The 21,005-nt window shown below is 42.2% G+C and overlaps 1 protein-coding gene across 1 annotated transcript in view; it reads right to left on the bottom strand.

Annotated features, from left to right (window-relative positions):
- PITPNM3 (PITPNM family member 3) overlaps window positions 1-21,005 on the bottom strand; it is a 791,724-nt gene that overhangs the window by 477,454 nt on the left and 293,265 nt on the right. The window contains exon 2 of the mRNA XM_077294388.1: window positions 16,459-16,554. Coding sequence (XP_077150503.1) covers window positions 16,459-16,554 — 96 coding nt within the window. The remainder of the gene's footprint in view (window positions 1-16,458; window positions 16,555-21,005) is intronic.

Raw genomic sequence — 21,005 nt, 5'->3', positions numbered from 1 at the left:
TCTAATCCGATACCGATACCGATACCCGATACCAATACAAGTCAATGGGACTCAAGTATCGGACGGTATCCCTGATGGTTCCCAGGGTCTGAAGGAGAGGAAACTCTCCTTCAGGCCCTGGGAACCATATTAATGTGTAAAATAAAGAATTAAAATAAAAAATATTGCTATACTCACCTCACCGAGGGAACCGGCAGCGTTGTTTGCTTAAAATGCGCGCTTTTCCTTCCTTCCGTGACGTCACGGCTTCTGATTGGTCGCGTGCCGCCCATGTGGCCGCAACGCGACCAATCACAGCAAGCCATGACGTAATTTTCAGGTCCTTCTAGGCATTCAGTATTTTAAAATTACGTTCCGGCTTTGTGATTGGTCGCGTCGCGGTCACATGGGCGACGCGACCAATCACAAGCCGTGACGTCACGGGAGGCAGGAGACGCGCGCATTTTACAATGCGCGCGTGTCCAGCCTCCCGTGACGTCACGGCTTGTGATTGGTCGCGTCGCCCATGTGGCCGCGACGCAACCAATCACAGCAAGCCGTGACGTAATTTCAGGTCCTTCAGGATTTTAAAATTACGTTCTGGCTTGTGATTGGTCGCGTCGCGGTCACATGGGCGACGCGACCAATCACAAGCCGTGACGTCACGGGAGGCTGGACACGCGCGCATTTTAAAATGCGCGCGTCTCCTGCCTCCCGTGACGTCACGGCTTGTGATTGGTCGCGTCGCCCATGTGACCGCGACGCGACCAATCACAAAGCCGGGACGTAATTTTAAAATACTGAATGCCTAGAAGGACCTGAAAATTACGTCACGGCTTGCTGTGATTGGTCGCGTCGCGGCCACATGGGCGGCACGCGACCAATCAGAAGCTGTGACGTCACGGAAGGAAGGAAAAGCGCGCATTTTAAGCAAACAACGCTGCCGGTTCCCTCGGTGAGGTCCAGGCTGCGTCGGAGAGGTGAGTATAGCAATATTTTTTATTTTAATTCTTTCTTTTACACATTAATGTTGTTTCGATACCGATACCCGATACCACAAAAGTATCGGATCTCGGTATCGGAATTCCGATACAGCAAATATCGGCCGATACCCGATACTTGCGGTATTGGAATGCTCAACACTACTACTTATCACTAGTGTTGAGCATTCCAATACCGCAAGTATCGGGTATCGGCCGATATTTGCTGTATCGGAATTCCGATACCGAGATCCGATACTTTTGTGGTATCGGGAATCGGTATCGGGATCGATATTAATGTGTAAAATAAAGAATAAAAATAAAAAATATTGATATACTCACCCTCTGACGCGCCCTGGTTGTAACCGCCAGCCTCCGTTCATAAGAATGAGCGCTTGAAAGACCTTAGATGACGTCGCGGCTTGTGATTGGTCGCGTGGCGGTCACGTGACCGCTCCGCGACCAATCACAGGCCGCGACGTCATCTAAGGACTTTCAAGCGCTCATTCTTATGAACGGAGGCTGGCGGTTACAACCAGGGCGCGTCAGAGGGTGAGTATATCAATATTTTTTATTTTTATTCTTTATTTTACACATTAATATGGATCCCAGGGCCTGAAGGGGAGTTTCCTCTCCTTCAGACCCTGGGAACCATCAGGATACCTTCCGATACTTGGTGTCCCATTGACTTGTATTGGTATTGGGTATCGGTATCGGCGACATCCGATACTTTTCGGGTATCGGCCGATACTATCCGATACCGATACTTTCAAGTATCGGACGGTATCGCTCAACACTACTTATCACTCCTAAACTCTTTGTGCATAATAATTTGGAACACAGTGTATATGGGGCAAGAGTCTGTATGGAGCATCTTGCGGGGCGATAACGTTTGTGCAGCTCTATATGGGGCAAGTGTCTGTATGGGGCCATAATCAACGTTTGTGCAGCACTATATGGGGCAAATGTCTGTATGGAGTATCTTATGGGGCCATAACGTTTGTGCAGCACTATATGGGGCAAATATCTTTATGGAGCATCTTATGGGGCCATAATTAACTTTGTGGAGCGTTATACGGGGAAAGTGTCTGTATGGAGCATCTTATGGGGCCATAATCAAGGTTTGTGCAGCACTATATGGGTCAAATATCTTTATGGAGCATCTTATGGGGCCATTATTAACCTATATGCAGGATTATATGGGGCATATTTAAATGTGGAGCATCTTATGGGGCCATCATAAACTTTATGGAGCATTATATGGGGCTCCTGATTCAATATGGATATTCAAAAACACTTAACCTACTGATGTCTCAATTAATTTTACTTTTATTGGTATCTATTTTTATTTTTGACATTTACAGGTAGCTGCTGCATTTCCCACCCTAGGCTTATACTTGAGTCATTAAGTTTTCCCAGTTTTTTTGTGGCAAAATTAGGGGGGTCGGCTTATACTCGGGTCGGCTTATACTCAAGTATATACGGTACTTCTTGGAGAATCCCTGTTAACACTGTTCTTGACTGTTTAGTTCCCTAAATACCACAGTCAATACACAGTGCTCCCTCTATAGTTCCATCATCACCACAGCGCTGTGATTGCGAGCTTCAAATGTTTTCTCAAAAAATTACCTCCAGGTTTGCTAGGTCTATTAGCCTATTAACTCCTTCCATAAAGAGGTTTTCTGTTAGTGTAAAGCCATCTGCAGAAGTGAGTATGAGAAATTGTCCAAATTTCAACCAGAAAACCTGGATAATTTTTTTTGTAAATTTCATCCGATTGTCCTCCGTATGTCCATTTTTTACATCCATGTGACATCCGAGTGCTTTTTTCATACAGCCACACTAAAAAATGTTCATGAACAAATACAATTTTCTAGGTTAATAATAGTAATGTATCCAAAAAAATAGAATGCCACTCGAATGTTCTGTGTGGAATATGATTTTTGGAAGAAAATAGTGCGTGTTGTAATTTCCTTTTCATGAATAGTGAGACTAAAGAAAAAATTGTTTTTGAACAGCCTTATTGTGTTAAAATTGCATTACAAATTGTTGGGTCCTTTTTCTTCTGTTACCCCATGTGCAAATGAAATGTTTTGTCCCAAAGCAACATTTTATTGAAACTATAATGCATTGCATAGCCTATAAGTTTCCATATGCCAGCTTGGAACTCTCCACCAGGAGAAACATTACATCTTACATACCCTGTCAAAGACCTCTCACCTACTGTAGATAAATTAGACCTTCTGCTTTGCATTAATAAAGGGCAACTACCAAGAGACATGCGTTTTTAAATGGAGTCTCTGAAATTGCTTCTTACCCTAAGTAATGTATCAATGTTCATTAAAAGGCCAATATTGACTTTCAGCACTGCTATCACAATAACTGGCACTAGAGTTCTAGTCATCTTCCTCTCTGAATGGGTTATTTGCATATTTAAATTCCAAGAAGAACCATACATGGCCTATAAGTCTCCTTACACTGGCTTGGTACTCTTCACAAGGAGAAATGTTACCTTAGAATCACATAAAGTGGTACATGTCTGTTTTGAAAAATCTGTCCTGGTCAGAAAGATGTAAACCGGCTATGACAGGAAGGGATCAAAAATAACAGATGTATTTTATCTGATGGTTTAAAAATAACACTGTAAAAGAAATTAAGTATATCATCAGCACAACTTTCTACGAAATGGTAGATAAGAGTAAAGTACAGTATACTGTATAACTCTGGTACTGTTCTTTGAATGAGATCATCTTTGGGGCGACTATTGAAAGGACTGCAATGTTGAAAGCAGACATATTATTTCGGTGGAATAGTTGTAAATCTTACAAAAATAATGCTGACCCCATAGACACAAGTTAAACTTAAAGTATTTAGGTCTTTATGTTTTCCACTTCTCTGTAACCTAAAAGTAGATCTAATCAAGTTCAAGAAAGAATGCAGTTCAAGAAGAAAGTACAAAAATGTTTAATGCCTAATGAGCTTTGTGAGTTATTACAATAAATGTCGTTACATGGAATAAATCAAATATATGTTGTACATTCTAAGCAAAACAAAGTGATTTCTATACCATATCACAAGTCCAGTCCTCAAGAGCTACTAACAGACGACATTTTCAAGATTACCTTTGTATTGCACAGGTGAATTATCACCTGGCCAATACTAAGGAAATCCTGAAAACATGACCTGTCAGTGGCTCTTGAAACCTTGAGTTGGGGAACACTGCCAGATTATATTAAATTAGTTATCTAGGACTCAAATACAAGTATTGATCATCACCAGTCTTTTAGGAGAGGCCATCAATATCTCCTGTTATTTTTTGGGTTCGGCACCCCGAACATCAGGTGTTTGCCATGCTATTATCTGCAGGACAGTGTGAGAAACACCAGTGGCTCTGATCGACGGTAAGATTATTACCATCAGTCAGAGTGCTGTGGCTCACATGCTGTCAGATGACACTGTGAGCCAACAGCTATAACCGGCACTAAAAAGTTTACCTCTGGTGACAGGCGTCGGATTATGGGAGTACTACTCCCATCAGTCTACCTATATTGCCACCAATAACAGTGAGAATGGGTGCTGCTGAAGGGAGCATTCATCAGCTGGTGCCTGTGCTATAAATAACTAAAAAACCCGTCAGGGGGTCGCTTCTATTTTTGATAACCAGCATGGCAAAACTGACAGCTGCGAGCTGCAACCCTCAGCTGTCAGCTTTATCATGGCTGGTTATCAAGACTAAAGGGGTCCCCACTCTTTTTTTAAATTATTTCTCAAGGTGAATTGTGGTGAATTCACTGAGCTCAACGCTGCACTGTGAGACTTTTTGTCATGGTGCTGGCAGTAATCCCACTGAGGTCACTGCAGTTCACTGGTCCGGCTCACAGCAAGGTGAGCTGGGAATGCAGCCTTAGTGAGCTGTGGTAACCTTGATGATGTCACCGCTAGTCACTGGCGCTGTGCTCTCAGCAGCTCATTCTCCTGTGGTCATCAGCCTGGATGGTCGCATCTTGGCACCGTTCAGGTTGAAAACTATTTATCGCAGACATGGAATACTGCATGGGACAGAACATCGGACAGGTGAGAGATATGGTTGTTTTTATTTTACTTTTTTATGGGATACGATGGCTTCAATGGAATGGGCGTTAGGTGATTATAAGTGTGTTTGTTATTTTTAAATAACCATCTAACGTTTATCAAATGTGGTGCCAAATGCTACAATTAGTCAATAGTGTTGAGCATTCCGATACCGCAAGTATCGGGTATCGGCCGATACTTGCGGTATCGGAATTCCGATACCGAGATCCGATACTTTTGTGGTATTGGGAATCGGAATCGGAAGTTTCCAGTGTATGGTTCCCAGGGTCTGAAGGAGAGGAAACTCTCCTTCAGGCCCTGGGATCCATATGAATGTGTAAAATAAAGAATTAAAATAAAAAATATTGATATACTCACCTGTCCGGAGGCCCCTGGACATCACCGCTGGTAACCGGCAGCCTTCTTTGTTTAAAATGAGCGCGTTCAGCACCTTCCATGATGTCACGGCTTCTGATTGGTTGCGTGCCGCTCATGTGACCGCCACGCGACCAATCACAAGCCGCGACGTCATCCCTCAGGTCCTAAATTCCCTTCTAGGAATTTAGGACCTGAGGGATGACGTCACGGCTTCTGATTGGTCGCGTGGCGGTCACATGAGCGGCACGCGACCAATCAGAAGCCGTGACATCATGGAAGGTGCTGAACGCGCTCATTTTAAGCAAAGAAGGCTGCCGGTTCACAGCGGTAAGGTCCAGGCTGCGTCGGAGAGGTGAGTATATCAATATTTTTTATTTTAATTCTTTATTTTACACATTAATATGGATCCCAGGGCCTGAAGGAGAGTTTCCTCTCCTTCAGACCCTGGGAACCATCAGGGATACCTTCCGATACTTGAGTCCCATTGACTTGTATTGGTATCGAGTATCGGTATCGGATCAGATCCGATACTTTGCCGGTATCGGCCGATACTTTCCGATACCGATACTTTCAAGTATCGGACGGTATCGCTCAACACTATTAGTCAAGCCAAATTTTTGGTAGTTTAGGGAAGAGTGGAAGAACATTGTTTTATGAAATTGAAACATTTGCATTGTCTCAGTACCAGTTTGAATGCAACATTGCATATCTTTTCGTTAGGGGAAAGTGTGGGTGGCTTATTGCTAGCATACAGTACATATATTTTTATATGGCTGCTGTCCGTCATTACACTCAAATCTGCCCACCTTTTGCTTCTGCTGCTTCCATTTTATCTACTGCTATATGGAGGCCCGATGCTATTGCATCAGGACTGCGGTAATGTCACGATGGGGGCAGGCTTTGCAGAGTTGAGAATCTCTCCCCCCATGTGCTCACCCACCTATCCACTCTCTCTTTCCCCATGTGATGACGTCTTCCGTCTGTGCTCTCTTCTTTGACCTTTCTACCCCATGTGCTATCCCACTTGTCTGCTGTCTCTCTCCTTCCTGTGCTGTGTTCTCCCCTCATGTCCTGTCCCGTTTGATCTGTCTCCTCCCTGTGCTCTGTGTCTCTCACCCCTGTGCACTTTCTCTCTACAGGGGAGGAAGCAAAACATAATACTGACATTACAGCAGGAGATCGCAGAGGATACATTTTTACATTGTGTGAGGTAAAATATTGTTTGAAAACAGTCAGTGAAATATTTTACCTGACAAAAGAAATCCTCTGTGATCCCCTGCTGTAATATCAGTATTATCGTTTGCTTCCCCCCCTGCCCAGGAGATGTGGTATGCACTGTACACGGTCAGACACAGACAATTTGTGTGTGTATGTGTGGTGCGTACGGCATATACAGTGTGTGTGTGTGTGGTGCGACGGTGTTCCGCTGGGGTGGTACCGCGCAAGAGGCTGGCACCTGCAGCAGCAGTTTCCATATTGAGACATCCATCACTTGGGTGTCCCAATATGGAGGTCGGTGAACTTCCGTTGCTTGGAATTCTGGGATCCGGACACATCTGGACGGAACAGAATGTGAAGACATTACAAGGTAAGTATATATTAAGTTAATACAATCCTCTGGTGGATTATTGTTTTTCATCCTAATAAAGCCCACCATCAATAGTACTTAGGATGTTACAATAAGTTTGTTAAGTGTTCGGGGCATTATTGGTAGTTAGTTTTTTTGCCTTAATTCATTATTGAGTACTATATCTGTTGATTGAACTGTGCACATCTGTTCTTTTAATATGGTTTAATAAAGCTGTGATTTTAATATACAGTGCGACAAAAAATTTAGCATTTTTTTTAACCTTATAGCTGACAACCATCTGCTTCTGGTTTATTAAAATCACCAGGAAAATGGCATCACAACAACCAGAAAGAAGTACCATATACACTCACCGGCCACTTTATTAGGTACACCTGTCCAACTTCTTGTTAACACTTAATTTCTAATCAGCCAATCACATGGCGGCAACTCAGTGCATTTAGGCATGTAGACATGGTCAAGACAATCTCCTGCAGTTCAAACCGAGCATCAGTATGGGGAAGAAAGGTGATTTGAGTGCCTTTGAATGTGGCATGGTTGTTGGTGCCAGAAGGGCTGGTCTGAGTATTTCAGAAACTGCTGATCTACTGGGATTTTCACGCACAACTATCTCTAGGGTTTACAGAGAATGGTCCGAAAAAGAAAAAAAATCCAGTGAGCGGCAGTTCTGTGGGCGGAAATGCCTTGTTAATGCCAGAGGTCAGAGGAGAATGGGCAAACTGGTTCGAGCTGATAGAAAGGCAACAGTGACTCAAATCGCCACCCGTTACAACCAAGGTAGGCCTAAGAGCATCTCTGAACGCACAGTGCGTCGAACTTTGAGGCAGATGGGCTACAGCAGCAGAAGACCACACCGGGTACCACTCCTTTCAGCTAAGAACAGGAAACTGAGGCTACAATTTGTACAAGCTCATCGAAATTGGACAGTAGAAGATTGGAAAAACGTTGCTTGGTCTGATGAGTCTCGATTTCTGCTGCGACATTCGGATGGTAGGGTCAGAATTTGGCGTAAACAACATGAAAGCATGGATCCATCCTGCCTTGTATGGAGCATCTTTGGGATGTGCAGCCGACAAATCTGCGGCAACTGTGTGATGCCATCATGTCAATATGGACCAAAATCTCTGAGGAATGCTTCCAGCACCTTGTTGAATCTATGCCACAAAGAATTGAGGCAGTTCTGAAGGCAAAAGGGGGTCCAACCCGTTACTAGCATGGTGTACCTAATAAAGTGGCCGGTGAGTGTATACTCGTGTATAAGCCAAGTTTTTCAGCACATTGTTTTGTGCAGAAAACGCCCCTCTCAGCTTATATATGAGTCACAGTACAGAAAGCCGGCGGCAAAGCAGCGGGTGCCAGAGGCCGGCACACACATCATACTCACCTACCTGTGTGCCCTTGGTGCTGGCACTGCATCTCGCTGCAGCCACCGGCACTTGCCTGCAGCTCTTCCTGTGCTTAGCGGTCACGTGGTACCGCTCATTAAAATGATGAATATGTATGCGTCTCCACTCCCATAGGCGTGGAGCATATATTCATCACCTTAATGAGCGGTATCATGTGACCACTGAGCACAGTAGGAGCTACAAGCAGGTGCTGGCGGCTGGATCGAGATGCAGTGCAAGCACCCAGGGCGCGTAGGTAGGTGAGTATGATGTTTTGTTTATTCTTTTCATTAGGAAACATGCACACCGTGATAAGGGATAAAGAGCCATGCATACAGGGACAGAACAGGGGAGCTATTCATACTAGGACAGGGAAGGGGAAGGCATGCATACAAGGACAGAACGGGGGTGGCATGCAGACAAGGGCACGGACGGGGAGGCATTCCTACCAGGACAGGGAAGGATGAGGCATGCATACAAAGACAGGGACAGGGGAGGCATGCAGACAGGGATGGGGAGGCATTCATACCAGGACAGGGAAGGGGGAGGCATGCATACAATGACAGGGACAGGGGAGGCATGCAGACAGGAACAGGGATGGGGAGGTATTCATTCCAGGACAGGGAAGGGGGAGGCATTCATATAAGGACAGAACGGGGGTGGTATGCAGACAGGGACACGGACGGGGAGGCATTCATACTAGGACAGGGAAGGATGAGGCACGCATACAATGACAGGGACAGGGGAGGCATGCAGACAGGGATGGGGAGGCATTCATACCAGGACAGGGAAGGGGGAGGCATGCAGACGGGAACAGGGATGGGGAGGTATTCATACTAGGACAGTGATGGGGGAACCATGCATAGCAGGACAGGAATGAGGGAACAATGCATTATTATTATTATTATTATTTATTTATATAGTACCATTAATTCCATGGTGCTGTACATGAGACAGGGTTACATAAAAATACAAATATCACTTACAGTAAACTAACTAACAATGACAGACTGATACAGGGGGGAGAGGACCCTGCCCTTGCGGGCTTTCATTCTACAGGATTATGGGGAAGCAGACAGTAGGTTGGGGTTTGTAGTAGCTCCGATGGTGTTGAGGTGGCCATGTGGTCATTACAGGTTGTAAGTTTTTTTGAAAAGATGTTTTTTCAGGTTCCATTTGAAGGATCCAAATGTGATGGATAACCGGATGTGATGGGGCACAGAATTCCAGAGGATGGGGGATAGTCAGGAGAAGTCTTGGAGGCGATTGGGTAAGGAGCGAATAAGTGAGGGAAGATATTGAGAGATTAGGACAGAAATATATGGAGGAGAAATGTTATGGATGGCTTTGTAGGTCAGTGTTAGTAGTTTAAACTGGATACGTTGGGAAATTGGGAGCCAGTGAAGGGATTTGCAAAGAGGGGAAGCAGAAGTGTAGCGAGGAGAGAGATTAATTAGTCGGGCAGCAGAGTTAAGGACGGACTGGAGAGATGGGAGAGTGTTAGAGAGTAGCCCACAAAGGAGGATGTAGCAGTAGTCGAGGCGTGAGATGATTAGGGCATGCACAAGCGTTTTGATAGACTGAGGGTTGAGGAAAGGACGGATTCTGGAAATATTTTTGAGCTGGAGGCGACAGGAGGTGGCGAGAGCTTGGATGTGCGGTTTAAAGGACAGGGCAGAGTCAAAGGTTACTCCAAGGCTGCGGATTACCTGGACGGGGGAAAGTGTAAATTCATTTATTATGATAGATAGATCAGGTAGGGAAGATGTGCGAGATGGAGGAAAGATAATTAGTTCGGTTTTCGGCCGGCATACCCAGCTTATACTTGAGTCAATAAGCTTACCCAGTTTTCCATGGCAAAAGTAGGTGCCTCAGCTTATAATCAGGTCAGCTTATACTCGAGTATATACGGTAATCACAGTTTTTAAAAAAACTAAACTTTTGGACGCCACTGTACAGGGGTTCATAGTAGTCATGTAACTGATTTTTATTTTATTATGAACCCAATAATTTATGGTCTGACATCTTGTTTTTTTGTGAGCTAATAAATATTGAAGACTATATCAGAATTTGCATAACTGATTTTAGAAACAGTGATGAAATAAGAAAAATAGTGTCAGAAAGCAGCTAGGGGCAGATCAACCTATATAGAGCCAACGATTTTTTGGTCTGGTTTGTGCCTTATTTGGTACAAGTTAGTTTAGATAAATGTATTATTGATTTGTACCAAAAAGAACAGATGTTTGACACTTTGGAGTCCAAACTTGCAAAGTGTGGTTAAGCAGAGTAAAACATTGAGGCCGGGGTCAGACCTAACGTATAAAAATACGGTCCGTTTTTTTCGTCCGAGATACGCAGAAAAGTTCTTGAACAGTGATCCGTATTCAATGCGAGGATGCAATTTTTTCTACAAATAGTATCCGTGTGTCATCTATATGGCATCCGTATGGCATCTGTACGGCGAGAATTTCTCGCTGCCTTGCAAAATGGACATATAATGGATCCATGGCCTCAAATATTCGTGAAAACATATATACAGTATATAAATATATATATGCCAGTGAGACACACTCACATATATATATATATATATACTAGCTGAAGAACCCGGCGTTGCCTGGGCATAGTAAATATCTGTGGTTAGTTATAGCACCTCACATCTCTTATTTTCCCATCACGCCTCTCATTTTCCCCCTCACATCTCTCATTTTCTCCCTTACACCTATCATTTTCCCCCTCACTCCTCTTATTTTCCCCCTCACCCCTCTCATTCCCCCCTCACTCCTCGCATTCCCCCCTAACACTTGTCATTTCGACCTCACATCTGTCATTTTCCGATCACTCCACTATTTTCCCTCACTCCTCTCATTTTGCACTCACACCTTTTCATTTTCACCTCACACCCCTCATTTTCACCTCACACCTCTCATTTTCCCCTCAGTATATACATGTTTGTCATCTCACTTATATATAGTATACACCTGTATGTCATCTACTCTATATAGTATATACCTGTATGTCATCTCCCCTGTAAATAGTATATACCTGCTGTATGTCATCTTCTCCTGTATATTGTATATACCTATGTGTCATCTCCTCCTGTATATAGTATATACCTGTATGTCATCTCTTCTGTATATACTATATACCTGTATGTCATCTCCTCCTATATATAGCATATACCTGTATGTCATCTCCTGTATATAGTATATACCTGTATGTCATCTCCCCTGTATATAGTATATACCTGCTGTATGTCATCTCCTCTATATATCTATGTGTCATCTCCTCTTTTATATAGTATATACTTGTATGTCATCTCCTCCTGTATATAGTATATACGTGTGTCATCTCCTCCTGTATATAGTATATACCTCTAAGTCATCTCCTCCTGTATATAGTATATACCTGTGTGTCATCTGCTCCTGTATATAGTATATACCTGTGTGTCATCTCCTCCTGTATATAGTATGTGCCTGTATGTCATCTCCTCCTGTACATAGTATATACTTGTGTGTCATCTCCTTCTGTATATAGTATATACCTGTGTGTCATCTGCTCCTGTATATAGTATATATCTGTGTGTCATCTCCTCCTGTATATAGTATATACATGTGTCATCTCCCCTGTGTATAGTATATACCTGTGTGTCATCTCCTCCTGTATATAGTATATACCTGTGTGTCATCTCCTCCTATATATAGCATATACCTGTATGTCATCTCCTGTATATAGTATATACCTGTATGTCATCTCCCCTGTATATAGTATATACCTGCTGTATGTCATCTCCTCTATATATCTATGTGTCATCTCCTCTTTTATATAGTATATACTTGTATGTCATCTCCTCCTGTATATAGTATATACATGTGTCATCTCCTCCTGTATATAGTATATACCTCTAAGTCATCTCCTCCTGTATATAGTATATACCTGTGTGTCATCTGCTCCTGTATATAGTATATACCTGTGTGTCATCTCCTCCTGTATATAGTATGTGCCTGTATGTCATCTCCTCCTGTACATAGTATATACTTGTGTGTCATCTCCTTCTGTATATAGTATATACCTGTGTGTCATCTGCTCCTGTATATAGTATATATCTGTGTGTCATCTCCTCCTGTATATAGTATATACATGTGTCATCTCCCCTGTGTATAGTATATACCTGTGTGTCATCTCCTCCTGTATATAGTATATACCTGTGTGTCATCTCCTCCTGTATATAGTATATATCTGTGTGTCATCTCCCCTGTATATAGTATGTACTTGTATGTCATCTCCTCCTGTATATAGTATGTACCTGTATGTCATCTCCTCCTGTATATAGTATATACCTGTGTGTCATCTCCTCCTGTATATAGTATATATCTGTATGTCATCTCCCCTGTATATAGTATATACCTGTGTGTCATCTCCCCTGTATATAGTATGTACCTGTATGTCATCTCCCCTGTATATAGTATATACCAGTGTGTCATCTCCTCCTGTATATAGTATATACCTGTGTGTCATCTCCCCTGTATATAGTATATATGTGTGTGTCATCTCCCCTGTATATAGTATATATGTGTGTGTGTCATCTCCTCCTGTATATAGTATATACCTGTATGTCATCTCCTCCTGTATATAGTATATACCTGTGTGTCATCTCTCCTGTATATAGTATATATGTGTGTGTCATCTCCCCTGTATATAGTATATACCTGTGTGTCATCTCCCCTGTATATAGTATGTACCTGTTTGTCATCTCCCCTGTATATAGTATATACCAGTGTGTCATCTCCTCCTGTATATAGTATATACCTGTGTGTCATCTCCCCTGTATATAGTATATATGTGTGTGTGTCATCTCCCCTGTATATAGTATATATGTGTGTGTCATCTCCTCCTGTATATTATATATACCTGTATGTCATCTCCTCCTGTATATAGTATATACCTGTATGTCATCTCTCCTGTATATAGTATATATGTGTGTGTCATCTCTCCTGTATATAGTATATACCCGTGTGTCATCTCCCCTGTATATAGTATGTACCTGTATGTCATCTCCTCCTGTATATAGTATATATCTGTGTGTCATCTCCTCCTGTATTAGACCTCGTTCACACGTTATTTGCTCAGTATTTTTACCTCAGTATTTGTAAGCTAAATTGGCAGCCTGATAAATCCCCAGCCAACAGGAAGCCCTCCCCCCTGGCAGTATATATTAGCTCACACATACACATAATAGACTGGTCATGTGACTGACAGCTCCGTATTTCCTATATGGTACATTTGTTGCTCTTGTAGTTTGTCTGCTTATTAATCAGATTTTTATTTTTGAAGGATAACACCAGACTTGTGTGTGTTTTAGTGCGAGTTTCATGTGTCAAGTTGTGTGTGTTGAGTTGCGTGTGGCGACGTGCATGTAGAGACTTTTGTGAGATGAGTTTTGTGTGGCGACATGCGTGTAGCAACTTTTTGTATGTTGAGTTGCATGTGACAGGTTAGTGTAGCAAGTTGTGTGCAGCAAGTTTTGCGCATGGCGAGTGTAAGGACTCTGGATTCCTTGTTTATCTTTGGTGTTTTATTGCCATTTTCCAAGATGGCGTCTGCTGCCTCAAATCTGCTCATGTGATCTGGCTTCCCTGTCGTTATAAGCCTGGCTTGCTTCATTCTCCTTGCTTGTGTATTCTGCCTGAATCCCTGGTTTGTGCTGCAAGAGACTTCCCCTCTCCAGATACTCCGGCTCCGCCTATTCAGCTAAATCTTCTCAGCTCTCAGAGGTTCTCCTGCATTTCTCTGCATTCTACCTGCTGGACATGTAAGCTCATCCTGCTACAGCTAAGCTTGTTTGATTTTCACTGCTGGTTTATGTGACTGTTTTGGACTTGAAGCTCTGCACTGCTTCTGGACTCCTTGCTAAAACTGCCAGCCCTGGTTTGAACTTATGTCTTATCGTCTGCATTTCCCCAGAAGATGCTACGCCCATAAAACTTTGCCTGCAGCAAAGCTGCAAACAAATTATTCCTAAGAAGGACCCAGTTTGCCGTCCATTTGAACTGTTGTGCACATGCTGCACCCACTTTTGTGCGTTTGAATATTGACTGTGCCTGCAGCCGAGCTGCAAGGAACTTATCCTGATTTCACCTTATTTGCTGTGTTTGAACTTGTTCACGCTTTGCACCAGTGCTTGTTTGAAAAATACAGACTTATCACTATATTTGGTTCTGCTGCTTATTTGTCTCAAGCCAAGAGATTCCTGAGTGTTCCACTACAATTGTTACAGCGAGTTTTGTGCGTGGCGAGTCTTATGTGTGGTGCTTTTTGAGTATGTGCAAGTTTTGTGTGAGGCAACTTTTGCATGTGTTGCAACTTTTGTGCATGTGGCAATTTTACCGCGTTTGCAAGTTTTGCGTGTGGCGAGTTTTCCATGAGGTGAGTTTTGCACGTGTGGCGAGTTTTGCGTGAGCCTAGTTTTGCATGTGGCGAGTTTTGCGCGTGGCGAGTTTTGTGCGGTGACTTTTGTGTTTTGACTTTTATGTGGCGAGGTTGGTGTATGTGTGGTGAAATGTGTGCTGAGGGTGATATATGTGCTCAAGCACGTGGTAGTGTGTGGCGCATTTTGTGTGTGTGTTCATATCCCCGTGTGTGGTGAGTATCCCATGTCGGGGCCCCACCTTAGAAACTGTACGGTATATACTCTTTGGCGCCATCGCTCTCACTCTTTAAGTCTCCCTTGTTTACATCTGGCAGCTGTCAATTCGCCTCCAACACTTTTCCTTTCACTTTTTCCCCATTATGCAGATAGGGGCAAAATTGTTTGCTGAACTGGAACGCACGGGGTTAAAATTTCGCCTCAGAACATAGCCTATGACGCTCTCAGGGTCCATGCGTGTGACTGTGCAAAATTTTGTGGCTGTAGCTGCGACGGTGCAGATGCCAATCCCGGACATACACCCACACATACACACACACATTCAGCTTTATATATTATATATATATATATATATATATATATATATATATATATATATATATATATATATACTGTATATATTCTTACAGATGTGCCTTTTCTGGGGTGGCTGGGGGCAGATGTTTTTAGCCGGGGGGGCCAATAACCATGGTCCCTCTCTAGGCTATTAATATCTGTCCTCAGTCACTGGCTTTCCCACTCTGGCGGAGGAAATTGTGCTGGAGCCCACGCCAGTTTTTTCCTTGATTTAACCCTTTATTTTAACACCTGGAGCTCCAAAATTTTACACACAGACACTACTAACATTATTAGTGAGGAATATGTAAAAATATAACGGATATGAGATGGTTTACTGTATGTAAACCATGCCTCATATCCTGTCGGGTTTGGTAAGGCGATAGCAAAAGCCGGCAATTGAATTACTGGCTTTTATGCTATCTAGCTCTGTATTAAATAAATATATATATATATATATATATATATATATATATATGTGTGTGTGTCTTACTGACATATATATATATATATATATATATATATATATATACCTATACTATGTTTATATTCTATTCTATTCTGTCAGTGTGATGTTACTGTATACCGCACTGAATTGCCGGCTTTTCTACAGAACACTGGTGCGTATTTCTCGCAAGGCAGATGTGTGGTCCGTGTGTAATCCGTATTTTTCTCACCCCATAGACTTTCATTGGCTTATTTTTGGAGGAATACGCTGACAATCGTAGCATGCTGCGATTTTCTCAGCCCGTAAAATACGGCCGAGAAATATATGGCTGATGGTAGCTGCCCCATAGAGAAACATTGGTCCGTGTGCAATGCGTTGTTTTTGCACCTCTCGCTCGTCCATATTTCTTGCTCTGGTGTGACGCCGGCCTTAGATACATTTATCAAAGTAAAAAATTAAAGGTGCAAACAAGTGGCACGTTTCATACAAACTCAAAGTTAAACTGAACTAAGACCCTTAAATTTGACAGTTTTGTGGTACTAGAGAAATATCAGAGTCAGTAAATTTACCACATAGATGAATATTTCCGTAATCAACAGTTGTTAACAATCTAGCTCATATCAGAGAGACTTTTATGGAATTCTTACCTCTGGCATCGAAGAACTCATCGTCTGAACTGTCCACTGAGTCATTCACAATTTTCTGCAGGTGCCACTGGGCACCACTAAAGCGTCGTGTCCCACCTACAAGAATTAAGTTAAAAATGGTCACTTGATGTTCAGGCCAAGGCACAACAGCTTTTTCTACAGTAGCGTATGCTCTGTCTGAATTACTGCATAATGCTTTGTTTTAACGTCCATTGCTTCAATCAAATAGTAAAGCTTGATTTACTGGAAGAATTTAAGGGTTATTCGCCCAATCAAATTATTTTTTACAAACCACAGTAAATATATACTTAAAGGGAACCTGTCACCCCCCCCCCAGGTGTTTGTAACTAAAAGAGCCACCTTGTGCTGCACTAATGCTGCATTCTGACAAGGTGGCTCTTTTAGTTCTTGGTGCTGTAACTGCAGAAATAATCAATTTTGCAATTTGTCCAAAATACCTTGAAATAGTCCTGGGGGCAGGTCTTTCCCCCCCCTAATGCAGACACAGCACCGCCGTCACTCATGCCTTCTTGGCGCCTGGCGCCACCTCCTCAGCAGTGTTTTCAACTGTTATCTTATGCCTTGGGCATGCGCAGTTAGCGCTGCCCATCTTCTGACATCATTTGATGTCTTGCTAACTGCCCCTGTGCGGCCGCCCTGCCTGAGATCACGCCCCGCAGTGTGAATAAATCAGAAGACACTGGGTGATTTTATTCTCATGCTGCTAACACTTGATTTCTCACAAGTACCTGCTTCTCCTCAGTGCTGCAGACCCCTTTGCTCCCTTTCCTGTGTTTCAGTGCCTACCCCCACCTGTCTGAGTTGATGATTTAGCTGTATTCACCACATATATTTGTCATTTCATCAAGCTAATCAAGTGTAGAGTTCACTTTATTATTCTATGTACACAACTCTGCCAGCTTGATTATATCTTATTCCAACTGACTTAGTATAGCTGCTTGTGAACTTTTAAATCATTGCTCTGTTAGCTATTTTTCAGCAGAGCTCCACTGTCCAGCACTCCAACATAACAGATCTTGTAATAATAACTAAACTTAGCATAAATTACATAGGTAGAGCTGAGTTCTGATGCCTTCAACAGACGGCTAATGTGAAACTGCAAATGCAGCTTCATTGATGCATATAGCAGATGATATTCCACTGCCATAAGCATCATCAGTGAGGCATTTGCAGCTTCACATCACTTAGCCGTCTTCTTCAAGCATAAGACACATTCATAAGATTCATAGACAACTTGAAGCAAAAAGGAGTCTGAAGGGCATCATTTTAGAGTCATATGTGCAAATGTGGGAAAACTAAAAATGTATAGGCTCATATTTCAGTGTTTCTGTCAATATATATTTTTTTTTAAAAATTGCATTAAGAGCAACCTACAGTATGTGAGTCACAACAGTGGACCTTACACTTTCCACACAATAACTAATATGCAAAATAACAATAAAGAGGACTGGAGCTGGGTAGTCATTTGTCGCAAAGATATTACTTTGTAGATAGCGCAATAAACAGCTAATGGTGGCTATTAGCGCTAGTACTGGGGCACCATGACTTGTCAAAAAGGAGACAGCAGACGTATTCTCCAACTCCACCTCCCTGCTTTACTGTATCATTCTACATCGATTTTTGATTGAGGAGGTTTCTTAATCATTATATCTACTGGTTGTATACATAAGTATTGTTTCTTTATGTAAACAAAATGCCATTTACAGCCATGGGGTTTATATTGTGCTTAGATAACATTTTAATGCATAGCTATAAATTATGAATACTGATAAAACTTATATAATAATCCTTTATGTTAAATAAAGACATGTTTTAAGAAAAATTGTTATTGCTCTTTATGATTTTTTTCCCCAAAACCAACAACTATTTTTTTAAGTCATTTTATGATGTGAGCACTCGAGCTGATGGAGGAAACAATGGAAATAATATGCCAGCTGTCAGTGTCAACACAAATATTGTCAGCAACTATAGGCTGCATCTGTTTTATCTGTTGCAAGTTAGAGAAATGGAAAATTCAGCATATTTTTATATTCTTGCAATAGGTTTTTAAACATTTCTTCATTCGTTTATCCTCCTACATAGGTAACTAACTAAATCGAGGAAAGCCACCAGAAATGCAGTAACCAATAATGTATATAGAGTGAGGATTATATAAAGCCACAAGGTTCCATTTTTACTGTAGAATTTGCTAATCATGATAAAATCACTTCTTACATTTTCCTTGTCACATCATTATCATAACTCTTAACCTTACCCCATGCTAAATATTCAGTTTCTCTCGAGTAAGTATCTTGCACATATTCTCATCCTTTCAAAAAGTGTAAAAGGTCAACTATTCTTTTCCAGGGCCTCATAACAATTGCACAGTCTATAGAGGCTGTATGTAATTGGTTGTCATTCAACTAAACACAGAATATGGATGGTATTTTAAAAGGTTATTCCCAGATTAAAAAGTTATCCCCTATCTATTGGTAAAGGTGTAATTTACTGTATGTTAAGTCCAACTGCTGGAACCCCTACATATTCTAAGAATGGTGTGGAGACACAGGGCTCAGCGGGTGTTCTAGTCTGCTAGCCCCACCAAGGCTCATCCATGGACCAGGGCTCATCCCACCAAACACTCGTCTTCCTTTTACCGAGGGTGTAATACTACTCAGACATCACAATGTGAGGGTAAAACAGTGTGACAATACTTTATTGAACTACGAAAAGACAATAACACATAGCACAATCCCAGCAAAATACCCAAGATGGTGCACAATTACAGAGTCTCACCCTTTCACTGACTCACCGGGAGCAGCTGTGATTTCAGAGCTTCCAGGGCCAACTACTCCCACCTGTTGCATGCACATAGAGGAGGTAACGACAAGCTAAGGACGCTGACAGTGCATTGAGGTACATGCCCAGGTGACCAGAGGGTCACAACCTGGCTTCTCTAAACATCTCCATGGAGCCAGGTGACCGGTGGGTCCCAATCCTGGCTTTCCCAAACTTATCCATGGGGCTCAGGTGACCGGTGGGTCCAAATCCTGACTACCCCAAACATATCCATGGGTTCATTGATGGTCAATGGAGCAGATCTGTATTCATTCAGCTCGGGCTGTGGTGCCCTAAGCTGGCATCCTGAAGAATGTCAAATCTGTGTCCCTCGTGATGGAGCCGTGATCTGGCAGATATCCTGTAAAGTGTTCCTGGCTGTGGTATTGTAAGGAGTCTCTGGTTCTTTGGATCTTAGGATCTCTTGGATGTGTTGTTACAGAGGCCTATCCACTTTATGTAGTTCACAACTGTTGTTCTTGAAGCCATCATCCACAGGTCAAGGGGAAGTGGTGATCAGATTAACTCGCATTGTATCAGTATAGAGTTTGCATAATTTTTACTCCTCTGTTTTGCAAGTCAACAAGCCACAGGACCTCACACAATGGTCAAACAACATATTATCAAACATCCATTGTTCAATGACCCTGAATCCCTGTCTTGCAAAAATAGAGATAATGAGCTGTAGGAACTGATATGAGGCAAACATCAGTTATTTAAGCATATAAAAAATTTAAGTTTAAGACTCATATGACAACAGTGTATGGTTCTTGACCAACTGAAGAACAAACGCATAAATTCAAAAGTCAACATAGAGATAGCAGTCTATGGCTCCTGGCTTACTGAACTGACATCTGGATAATTAAGATTAAATGCTGTGTCGTCACAAATGGGTCTCTGGATCATAGACTGCCAGAAAAAGCCCCAGTAACTTGTGCTAGACAATGAACTGATAGGAGTGTGAGCATGCACAGCCCTTTTCTTTGGATCCAGAGTGGAGGGTTTAAGATTTGATTCTGGGTATAGCACCTTAATCTTCATAGTTTTCCATGACTATTTCTTCTTCTTCAAACCATCTACCTTTTATGCATTTGCCTAAGTACGATTTGTTCCTTGCTAGATATTTAGCATGCCATTCATGAAACAGAAAGTCCAGAAGGACCAGAATTACTAGACCAAATCACATTGGAGAATTTTGTAAATTTTATCACAGAACATTAAATTATGAGAAGATGATTTGACCATTGAACTAATTTCTCATGTCCTTTTTATTTACTAACATTTCAGTCCGTCTGGGGTGAAAGTCCTGTATAAATTACTGACATTCACTAGGATAGGGAATGGGACCAACCAAGGCCTGGTACCCTTTCTTCAACGGCCCCATAATAGCAACTGGTCTTTGCTTTGTGTAACTCTTGGTTGTCGCTCTGCTTTTCATAATCCATGAATGGCTTCTAAATTTTCACACTTGTCCCTTTTAACGCTCAGTGTGTTTTATAGTTCTAGCATGTCATTCATGAATCAAGTTCAGTGTGTTTAACTTTAAGGTGGTATTCCCATCTCCAAGATCCTATCGAGATATGTATTGGGTATAACAATATTAGCAAATACCGCCAATTAGAAATGTAGTATAGTTCTCCTGATAAGCTATGTTGCTTACCCCATGTGCAGGGCATTGCAGTAGCTTACGTATCAATGGTTACGACCAC

The sequence above is a fragment of the Ranitomeya variabilis genome, chromosome 3 (genome assembly GCF_051348905.1).
Source record: "Ranitomeya variabilis isolate aRanVar5 chromosome 3, aRanVar5.hap1, whole genome shotgun sequence".
Classification (NCBI taxonomy): Eukaryota; Metazoa; Chordata; class Amphibia; order Anura; family Dendrobatidae; genus Ranitomeya; species Ranitomeya variabilis.
The sequence above is the reverse complement of the archived record's forward strand: the minus strand, read 5'-3'. Positions and strand labels throughout refer to the sequence as shown.